Genomic DNA, 11,262 nt, shown 5'->3' with positions numbered 1-11,262 from the left:
AAGTGATGGAACTGGAAGATCTTTTGAGGTCCCTTCCAGCCCAAACCATTCCAGGATCCATCCAAAGAGAAGCATCTCCTCTTGAGATGATTATCAGCCAGAACCTGCCCCACCAGCAGCTTGGACAGGGCCAGTGCAGCAGCTCTCAGCAGAATTTAATGTTCTCAGGAGAACCAAAACTATTATATATACCATTATAATAGTTTATATATATATAATAGTTATTATGTATAGTTTTATATATAATATATAACCATATATAATTTATATATAATATATAACTATTATAATAGTTATATATTATAATAGTTTATATATATCTAATATTTATATTATATATATAAACTATATAATATATATTAGATATATAAATAATATTATAATTATAATTTATAATAGTATAATTATAATTTTATATATATAATATATAATATATATACTTATATATACTTATATAAGTATATATATTACTTAAATATACTTATAATTATAAGTATATACTTATAATTTATACTATTATAATAGTATAATTATATATTATACTATTATGTTATTGTAAATATTATCAGATCATACTATATAATACAATAATAACAATAATAACAATAATAATTTAGTAATAATAATTGTATATTATACAACTGTTACAATAATTATAACTATTATATAATAATGTAATGCTCTCAGCAGCAAAGGCAGGTTTCTTTCTGCAGGGCAGTTTGCTGACTGCTCTGGGGTCAGTGGGGCCAAGCTGGCCCCTGTCCTGTCCCCACAGCTCGGTGTGGAAGGGACAACTTGCCCTGTTTTTGCCAGGATGGAGGGCAGCTCTCAGCAGGAGTGGGACAGGCCACGATTCCCTTTCCTAGAAAGCTCCTGTCACTGTAGCCCCAGGTGTGTCCTCTTTGCAGCTCTCCCTGTTCACAGCTCAGTCTGGCAGTTTGTCATTCCTGGGCTGGGCTGAGAAGATGCTCAGAGCATCCCTGGGGGCAGCTCCTCTGGCTGGGCCTCCAGCCTTGCAAGAAGGCTGCAGAAATGCAATATTTTGTCAACTGCTCCATCTAGTGCCATTTCAGCAGAAAAAGCATCCAGAGCACAACGCTCAGAGCCGTGCTGGGGCTGGGCAGCTCTCCCTGCCAGGGCTCTGGAGTGGGTCCATGGGGATGTGCAGCAGCCAGCCCTGCCCCTGTGCTTACCCTGCAGAGCCAGGAATCTTCACCCTGATTATCTTCTTCTAGAATGGGACTGTAAACCTTTATATGGAAATATCTGCCCTGGAAAACATAACATTCCTCATGAGCTCTTAAACTGCTCAGGAATCCCTTAGGTTGGATCAGGCTTGGAGCAACCTGGGCTGGTGGAAGTCCCTGTCTGGGGCAGGGGGTGGAATGGGATGAGCTTTAAGGTCAGGCCCAACCCAAACCATTCTGGGATTCTGTGATCCTAAATAAAGAGGGAATAAAGAGTTTATGCTACCACTGCATTTTCCCCCTTTTTGTGCAGGAACTGGGAGTAAACTCTGCTTCACCCCCACCAGACTTGGGAAGGCAGCAGAGCCCTCAGAGCCCACCTGGAAAAGGCTAAAAACAAGGTCAGGGTGACCCTTGTTCCTTTTCCATTGGGGATGCTGCAGAACACGGATCTCTCTGATTTGCTGCCATCCTAGAAGGTGCAGCTATCACAGGAAGGAGCATTTTGGGGAACAAACCCCACTAAGAGGGGTAACAATGACCATGGCAGTGTTTAACCAGGACATCAAACCAGATATCCAGACATGTGACCCTGTGGGGAAAGACAATAATGGAATTATGCATCCATGCTGAGCACAACTGATGTTATATATAAATATAGATATTTTATATAAATATTTCTATATATTAAATATTATATTATGATATAAATATAAAACTGATGTTTTATACATGTGTGACATCAAATTAACTTTCTCCAGTGCTTTCAGGCAGAGGGACATTAACTGCTCCACCCTGGCACAATCACTTTACCTCCACAGGCCCTGTGGATGTCACACTCCCAGGGTGGTAATTGCCATGGGATTAATTACAGGGAATTTAGGAGCATTACAGTGATTCCTCATTGCAGGATAATAAGGGGAGTCCCTCACCTCTCCTGCTGGCCCCACCAGCCCAGCCACCACCATCACATCATAACCTGCTCATCAGATGGCCAAGAAATGCCAAGAGCCCTGAGATGGCTCCTGGTGCTGTCACTGCCCAGAGCAGGAAATTCCAGGTCTCTCCAGGTGAGGAAGCTGATGGAAGGACTGTGAACAGCCCTTGGCCCTTCTAAAGTAAGGCTCTGCCCCCTGAGCCCTGAAACCAAGGCAGGAGAACTCTTAGGACAAGAGGAAGCAGAGGAAAAGTTTTGCCAGAGCAGGTTTAAACTGGATATCAGGACATGCAACAGCTTTTAACATTGACTTAAATTAAAATACAGAATAAAACAAATGCACAACTACTTATGCAACTGAGCTTTATTTAGAACCCTTGAAGTCATAAAACGTCTCCTTTTACTGATCTACGTAAACAATACAATCAGGAGGTTTAATTGCTTTTTCCCTTGCACAGAAATGAAGTTTCAAACAAACCAGAACACCCCCACCCAGACAAGCGTGGTGCAAACTGAATTCTCTGCCTTGGCCCTGCACGTGGAGCATGGTCACTGGTTTATCAATTAGTTGCAATATAATTTTTTTTTTTTTTTGGCAGTAATATATTCGAACACACAAAGTGCAAATTACAAGAAGCAGAAAATGTTCTCTCTCCTTCTGAGCAACGAGAAGTGCAAAATGTCTCATCAGCCCATAAATTCTATTGTTTATGTCTATGAACTGCATGTGCATCACAGGCTGATAAACAGCCATGTACAACTTCATGGATTAAATGTGGCAACGTCTCAGGGTGGGTACAAAAACACAGGACAGAAGAATCATTCCCTTTGGTTGATGAATCCCACACACTGCTGCTGAGGGCACCTCCTCACACCTCACCCTGAACTCCTGTGCAACCAGAGCAGCCTGTTCAGAATTCTCCAGTTTTCTACACCTGGAGATATCCCTGTGCTCTGCAATCAGGATTCCACTCACACCTCACTTGGCAAATCAAACAGGACACTGGGAATCCACTGAAAATGAGAAGTCTCTTCCAGGCACTATTAAGGGAATACCCACCAATGGTTCCAGCAGGCTAAATGCACTTTGTGATTACCTAGAGTTATGGAAAACTTTCCAAGGAAATAAGGAAAACCCTTTTCCATGAGAACTTAGCACAGCATTCCTGTCTCAATGTAGTTCACCTCGCTTCAGGACTGGTACCTGAATGTAAAATGGGGAAAATTCCACTCAATTACACAGAACAGCTGTACCTTTAACACCTCCCTGCACTGCTCAGCTATTATACTGCAGATTTTCAACCTTCTTTCCATTCAGTTCCTGGAATTTTTCACACAAAATGAGCAGCCAATTCTGACCCCACCCCCCTTTCATTTCTCCCAGTACATCACCATTATAAATTACGCCAAATAGTTCCAAATCAGACTGGGCTGCTTCCTCCAAACTCCTCCTGCTGCCCTGGATAGAAGATGAACCCCCAATGCCTTGCCCTGCCAGGAACCTGCCTGCCAAATTCATCTGTTAAATCACCAAGGCCACACTCACATCATCACTGCTTGATGGCTGGGACATGCAATGAGGTTGGGAACTTGTGGCTGAATGTTCCTGCACCCCACCTCCAGAGTGGGACCAGCCATGGGAGGGCTTCAGACCCCAAAAAACTGTCGGGGGATTCAGCTGAGCTGGAGGGGGTTGAGGAGCCTCATCCCAAACTGCTGCACCTGGCTGTGGGAGATCATCCCAGCCCTGCCTGGGAGTGCCTGGTGGTACCCAAAATTGGCTCTGGCAGCCCAAAGAGAGGAGCATTCTCTGGGATCCAGGAAAGCCTCCTCCTGCACTACCTGATCCTGGGGAGACTCTTGGAAATGTGCATCAGTTTGGTGGTTAGGATGAACTCCACTGAGCTGGAGGGACTGCTCACCATCACTCCTAGAATTACAGGATCACATTCCCAAAGAAAGCAAACTTTTTGTCTTCATTAAAGTTTCAGGATGAACAATTATGCTGCAGCTTGGCACGACAACAACTGCCTTTGTATGCAACATGCCTGGCATATATCAGCACATTTCTTCTTAAAAAATAGAATTAGAATAGAATGAGCTACGCTGTTGTTGTTCATGCTGCCTAAATATCTGAAAAGGCTCAAACATTTTAAAAGCCTAAAAAAATAAATTTCCCTCTCCCCTCGTTTATTTTTCATGCTAAAGGCTGCAAATTGACACATCACAGTAATTACCTCTGACTAACTTCCACAGACCTACCCAAAGAGATAAACATGAGAAGTTCACATTTGACTATCAGACTTACTGTGCCGAGCACAAATAATTTCCCAGAGGAGAATTTGATATTTCATCATTTGGAACAGTGGTAATTTAATTACATTGCTAATGTTTTCTGGCATACTTGAAAGAACAATTAGCATAAGTAAATCACGAGTGAGATGACAAGTCACTCAGCATTTATTTCTGCCCCTCAGATGAGATCAGTTGATGATCTGAAATTCTCCTTTGTGTGCGAATTGATTCCAGGTTCAGCAGTCACAACCGGGGTTCAGAGCAGCGGGGACAAAGCACAACGAGTCCTGTCCTTTGAAGTTCCTTAATTAAAACTTGTCCAGGGAAACCTCTGAAGCCACCAGAAGTCGAGGAGGGCGGGGAGAAAGGCTGGAAAGTCGTGGGAGGCTGAATGAAGCTGGAGACGCGCCTGGAACGCGGATCCAGGCTCTGCAGGGGCTGGGCAGTGTTTGACAGCTCTACTGATGGCCTGGAGAGCTCAGTGTGTCTCAGGACAGCACTGTCAGGGTCACTGTCCCCTTCTGGCGCTTCAGGATGGCCACGGCCTGGTCGTGGGTGACGCCTTCCAGGGCCTCCCCGTTGACGGCCACGATCTGGTCCCCGCGCTTCAGCCGCCCGTCGTCGGCCGCCGCGCCCTGCAACGGCAACACGGGGATCAGGGGGGCACCCCCTGACCCTGCAGCCTGGAATGCTGCCTGGAGAAATGGGGGATGCAGCTCTGGGAACTCCTCATGGCCAGGAGAAATGGGGGATGGAGCTCTGGGAACCCCTCAGGGCCAGGAGAAATGGGGGATGGAGCTCTGGGAACCCCTCAGGACCTGGAGAAATGGGGGATGGAGCTCTGGGAATGCCTCAGGGCCAGGAGAAATGGGGGATGGAGCTCTGGGAACCCCTCATGGCCAGGAGAAATGGGGGATGGAGCTCTGGGAACCCCTCAGGGCCTGGAGAAATGGGGGATGCAGCCCGGGGGACCCCTCATGGCCAGGAGAAATGGGGGATGGAGCTCTGGGAATGCCTCATGGCCAGGAGAAATGGGGGATGCAGCTCTGGGAACCCCTCAGGACCTGGAGAAATGGGGGGATGGAGCTCTGGGAACCCCTCATGGCCAGGAGAAATGGGGGATGGAGCTCTGGGAATGCCTCATGGCCAGGAGAAATGGGGGATGGAGCTCTGGGAATGCCTCAGGACCTGGAGAAATGGGGGATGCAGCTCTGGGAATGCCTCAGGACCTGGAGAAATGGGGGATGGAGCTCTGGGAATGCCTCAGGACCTGGAGAAATGGGGGATGCAGCTCTGGGAATGCCTCAGGACCTGGAGAAATGGGGGATGGAGCTCTGGGAACCCCTCAGGGCCAGGAGAAATGGGGGGATGGAGCTCTGGGAATGGCTCATGGCCAGGAGAAATGGGGGATGGAGCTCTGGGAATGGCTCAGGGCCAGGAGAAATGGGGGATGGAGCTCTGGGAATGGCTCAGGGCCAGGAGAAATGGGGGATGGAGCTCTGGGAACCCCTCAGGACCTGGAGAAATGGGGGATGGAGCTCTGGGAACCCCTCAGGGCCAGGAGAAATGGCAGCGCTGAGCTCCCCCGAGCGCTGCTGCCCATCATTTGCCCAGGAAATGGCTCTTCCCTGGAAAAAGGCTTGGGGAGAGACTGGTTCTGGATTTTATGGTCCATGGAGAGGCTTGTTAAATCAGCATTTAAATGTACTCCATGCCTCATGGCTGAGAAAGAGCTAAAAAAGTGGGGAAGGAAAAGGAACCAAGCTGGGCACTGCCCCCAGCCCCAGCAGAGATGAAGAAATGGCCTCGGGCTGTTCAGGTTGAACATCAGGATAGTTTTGGTCACCAAAAGGTGCCAAGCATTGGAGCAGACTGCCCAGGGGAGCCCCCATCCTTGGAGGGATTTAAAAGCCATGTGGATGTGGCACTTGGGGACACTGGCTGGCAATGGTTGACATTGGTTGGCATTGACATTGGCTGGGGGCATGGCTGGACTCGGTGATCTCAGAGGGTTTTTCCAACCTAAAAAGTTCTGTGGCAGTCCTGAAAGCTTCCACAGAGCTTTAGAAATGGCTCCTTCTCCTCCAGATGTCTCAGGGAAGTTCTTTTGCCTAAATCCCAAGCCCTGCCTGCCCAGAGGCTGGCTCACAGTGTCTCTTTCTGCCCCACCTGCAGGAACTTCAGGTTCATTTTAGGATTTCTCAGTCATGCTCACATCTAGAGACTTGCAGCCCTAAGCACCACTTAAAAGGCACAATATTTAAATAATTTCAAATTGTAAAAATACCAGATGTTTGTGGTTTGAGCCCCAGAACAGCAGGAGCAGGAGATGGCTCCTACTTTACCATCACCTACCCTGGCACAAGTGACACCAGGTAGGCACAGAGCAAGCAGCTGCATGTGACAGATTTCACTGTTATTTTATGGCAAGAATCCCTAATTCCCACTGCTTCTCTTCCCTCCCCTTCCATTTCCACAACTCCCCTCGTGTGGCCATGCCTGACAAGTCTTGCTGGCTCATTTTTAGCAGGGGATGGGTGGGAACAGGGGCCTATCTCCCTCCTGTAAAATGCTGCATTATGATTCTTCCCCAGCCTCAGAGGCTGGAGCTCTCTGTACCTGGCAGGGACCCCAATCCCCCCAGATACTCAGGGCTGGGATCAGAGATGGGCTAATTCCTGTTCTTTCATCAGGACACAGCATCTCTGCAATTTCCTCACTCCTGCACGGTGGGGAAAAAAGATGCCTTCAATACCTTCTGGAAATCTCTTGGGAGATTTACAGATAGAAAACTGCCTTATAAATATTTTAATGTACAAAGCCAAGTTTCCCAAGTACACAGAGCAATTTTGCTGAGACAAAGTGTCTTGTTTCAGCCATCAGAAATATGAAATATAAACTGAGAAGCCAGCTATGAGTTCTGGGTCCACTAACTCACAGCAGCCTACTCAGACAGTACATTTTGGTTTTTTTGCTACATAATATATTAACCAAGCCCAATCTTAGGTTTATTTTTAAAGATAATACAGGATAAAAAGCGAGAAAGCAAAAAAATAAAAGATACCTTGGCAAAAATAGTCTTGACATAAATGGGCAGGTCTCCATGGGGACTTCCATACCCCCCTACAATACTAAATCCCAGTCCATCAGAGCCTTTCTCCAAAGTAATAATCTTAGGCTGAGGTGCTCTGAAAACACAATAAATATCACTCAGATAAGCAGCGTCTGTCTCAGGAACACTTACACAGACATTTATCTCCCATGAGGTTTTTTTCACACAGTCACAATCCATGACCCTTGCACTGGAACATTCCTGCAAAGCCCAGAGTTCAAAGGCTGCTCCGTGTGCTCCAGCTCCTCACTTAGAAAAAAATATTTGTAAGTACTGTATTATACCCACATGCCTGTGCTCATAACTCCAGAGCTCATTAGCTGGAGCCTGAACCCTTCAGGGGTTTTCTCTGCCTACACTGAGCAAAGGAGGACTTTTTTTGGTGGAATTTAGACCACTCATATGAATTTATCTATCTCATATTTGAAACGATGTGTAATTTATAATTATTCTAAAATAATTATTTAAAATGTATTTTGAAGGAATTTATTAAAAATTAAATTTTATTTTATGTATTTTATTTAATTATTTAAATAAATTTTATTTATTTTTAAAATAATTGGGTGTGTAGAAAGAGCTGCTGTGGACAGAAGGTGGTGGCACAGCTGCCCAGTGCAGTGGTGGAGTCCCCAGCCCTCTGTGGATGTGGCCCTTGGGGACATGGGGCAGTGCTGGCCTTGGACTTGATGATCTGAGAGGGCTTTTCCAACCTAAACAATTCCATTATTCCACTGAATCCATTTGGCATCTTCCACCTCTCTAAAGGTGCAGCCCAAGCTGAGTAGTATCTATGCATTTTTTAGGATATAAATCCCTAATTCTGCTTCATATTTTCACCTCCAAATTTCCCTGCTGCTTTGATATGAAGAAAGAATTCAAATCCTTTTGCAAAGCAAGCAGTTCTCCTTTGGGAGCAGCAATAAAACCAGTATCTCACACTGTAAGACCACAGAATGCAGCACAAAGAGCTCAACTTTTACACTCAACCCTCCTGAGGTAGGGCAGCAAAATAAATAGAGTGAACCACAGAATGAAAATGGAGAGCATAATGAAAATGATGAGCTGAAATGGAGAATAAGTGAATTTCAAAATGGTAACTGGGATGCTACAGTGAGAAAAGCACACGATGGAGAACGAGGCATGGCAGGGCTGGACCTCCAACTTCCATCACCACACACAAGTGCTGCAAGCAGGAATTATTTTAACTGCACTTTTTGACTCATAAAGCTATAAAAATTGAAAAGACAAAGTCCTGGGACATATTTTGTAAGGTGTCTTTAACACCTCTGGCATCAATCTGCCAATACCCAATTATTTCAAATTGCTATGATCAGATCTCCTTCCAGACAACGGCAGAAATACCACGTCAGCACAGCATTAAGGAAGAAAAGGGATACTTTTGTCTTGAGAAACACCCAGAAATAGTGCTTGCAAACACATTTTTTGCTTATTTACTCAAGCAATTTCTGTCAGCAAGCGAAGACAGACAGGAGCCCACCATCAGCCTGGGGAAGGTCACAGAGCCTTCATCTTAAAGGTGATGGAAAATTAGAGGGAAGCAGTGGGAGAGACCTCCTTGCAGCCTTCCCCCAGCCCAGGAATCCCCCCCAGCTCTGCAGGAGAGCAGGAACTCACTCAGGATCCTCGGAGGGATGCTCAGAGGGCAGGCTGAGGCTGCAGCCCGTGGACATGCTCTCCAGCTGGCTGGCAATGGCACTGATGTTGGTGTCAGCCACCACCTGGGCAACAGGGATGCAAGGAAACACAGGTTGGAAAATCAGCTGCTGGCTTTTTTCCCCAAACAAGCTTTAAAGCCAAGTTCTACTCTCTTAAATCTCCACTGGCTCCACACTTTCAGGTAAGAGCAGCCACTTTTCAATGTGGGGGTTCAATGCAAATTTTGCTCCGAAGCTTCTCTTGCCCTCACAAGGTCATCACTCAGGCTCTGAGCAAAGGGGAAGAGCCTTTCTGGGTAATCCAGAGAAAAAGGCTGCTTTTCCAAGGAAAGAGAGCCAACACAACCTTTGGAAGAAACCACCACAACCTTTAAGGGAACACCAAGACCCAAGGTTGACCATTGGGCAACACCCTGAAATGCCTCAGACTGGTTTCATTGATGAGAAGGGAACAAATTAATCCTTGGTTTTGACTTCTCTGAATTTTCAGCCTGAAAACAAACTGGATAATTCAACTTCCCAATTCTGGGTCCTCTATTGTTCTGACAAGATCCTGAATGCTGCTCTGAGGGCTGGAGCACCTTTCTATGGAAAGGTTTCTATGGAAAGGTTTCTATGGAAAGGTTTTTCTCTAGGCTGGGAGAGCTGGGAGGCTTCACCTGGAGAAGAGGAGGTTCCAAGGAGAGCTCAGAGCCCCTTCCAGAGCCTAAAGGGGCTCCAGGAGAGCTGCAGAGGGACTGGGAACAAGGGATGGAGGGACAGGACACAGGGAATGGCTCCCAGTGCCAGAGGGCAGGGATGGATGGGATGTTGGGAAGGAATTCCTTCTGTGAGAGTAGTGAGGGCCCTGGCATTAACTTTATTTTTAATTCACTGATGCTGATTTTTTATTTCCTTTTTTCTTTTTTTTTCTGGAAAATTTTCAAAGAAACCACCACAAAGTGGTTTGGATTTGAAGTATTTACAGCTGAAAGGGTATAAATTTCCCAACAAGTCCACGCTGTGGTTATCCCCTAACTCCATCTCCCTCTGAAGGGATATTCTTCTCTGCCTGACATTTACTGCAGCACAGGAGTTCAGCTCAGACACAGTGAAGAACAGCCAGGAAGCACAATTCCAATATTTCCTCCAGCTATGGCCCTATTTTATCAAAGTGAGCAGGCACTTCTTCCACTCATTGCTGTGAACTTGGCTTTAAGGAAAACTTCCCTTTTCAAAGTAAGAAATTTGTTCTATAAATCTGTTTTAAATGAGTGCTCACAATTCTCCCATAGCAGTTTTTCCCTCTTTCCCAACCCTCTGGAGCCAAGAGGGCGATGGAGCCAGGAGAGGTTTCCATGCAAATTCTGCATCCCAGGACTGGGGTTCCAGGATGCCCCAAAGGTCCAGCAGATGGGAACAGCACCTGGCTCAGCCAGCACAGACCCCACCAAGGCTCCCTTCCTGTGGCATCAGAGTAAGGAATTCCAGCCAGGATTTGTCAGGGGTTTTGTTGTTGTTGTTGCTCGATAAAAAAAACGAGGGTAAAACCAAATCTATATTCAAAAATCTTCAGCTGGCAGCAAGAACACATCAGAGTTCAACAACCTTGTAAAAAAGCTCCCCCTTATCTCATTACTACACCTGCAGAAAAGAAATTAAATTAAACCAAGGCATCAAAACAGCTGAGAGGGATGATTGTTCCCCTGAGACCTTAATCTGCCATTTGCAAACAGCATTTGCAAACTCCTTCCTCCCCAGGACGTTCCCACAATGAGCCTTTCCACCCCACTGAACACAATTATCTGACCCCTCAGAGCAGTGCTCCACCCTGATAATAAACAGGATTTCTTAATGGCACCCCACTCATGATGAGCACAGCGATAGGGCTGCTCCTTTTGGAAGGTTTTGGTTGAAAAAAGAGCAGTTTGGTGGTGGAGAGGTTGCTGGGGAAGGGAACCAGCACCAGGCTTTGATACCACTCCAGGTGTTAAAAATACAACACCCCACCTTCCTAGAGGGGATTTTAGATAGAGGCAAACAGCCTCTATTCTATCCCAATAAACCTCTAGCATC

General features: G+C 46.0%; 1 protein-coding gene across 1 annotated transcript in view; it reads right to left on the bottom strand.

Annotated features, from left to right (window-relative positions):
* Window positions 1–2,470: 2,470 nt before the first annotated feature.
* Window positions 2,471–11,262, bottom strand: part of PATJ (PATJ crumbs cell polarity complex component) — a 144,993-nt gene continuing 136,201 nt past the window's right edge. The window contains exons 42-44 of the mRNA XM_071435599.1: window positions 9,167–9,270; window positions 7,484–7,607; window positions 2,471–5,054 (exon numbers count right to left, since the gene is read on the bottom strand). Of these exons, the coding sequence (XP_071291700.1) occupies window positions 4,908–5,054; window positions 7,484–7,607; window positions 9,167–9,270 (375 nt within the window). The 3' untranslated portion in view covers window positions 2,471–4,907. The remainder of the gene's footprint in view (window positions 5,055–7,483; window positions 7,608–9,166; window positions 9,271–11,262) is intronic.

The sequence above is a fragment of the Agelaius tricolor genome, unplaced genomic scaffold, assembly GCF_023055355.1.
Source record: "Agelaius tricolor isolate 1412-34295 unplaced genomic scaffold, bAgeTri1.0.p SCAF_11, whole genome shotgun sequence".
Taxonomy (NCBI): domain Eukaryota; kingdom Metazoa; phylum Chordata; class Aves; order Passeriformes; family Icteridae; genus Agelaius; species Agelaius tricolor.
This window is presented reverse-complemented; position numbering and strand designations above follow the sequence as displayed.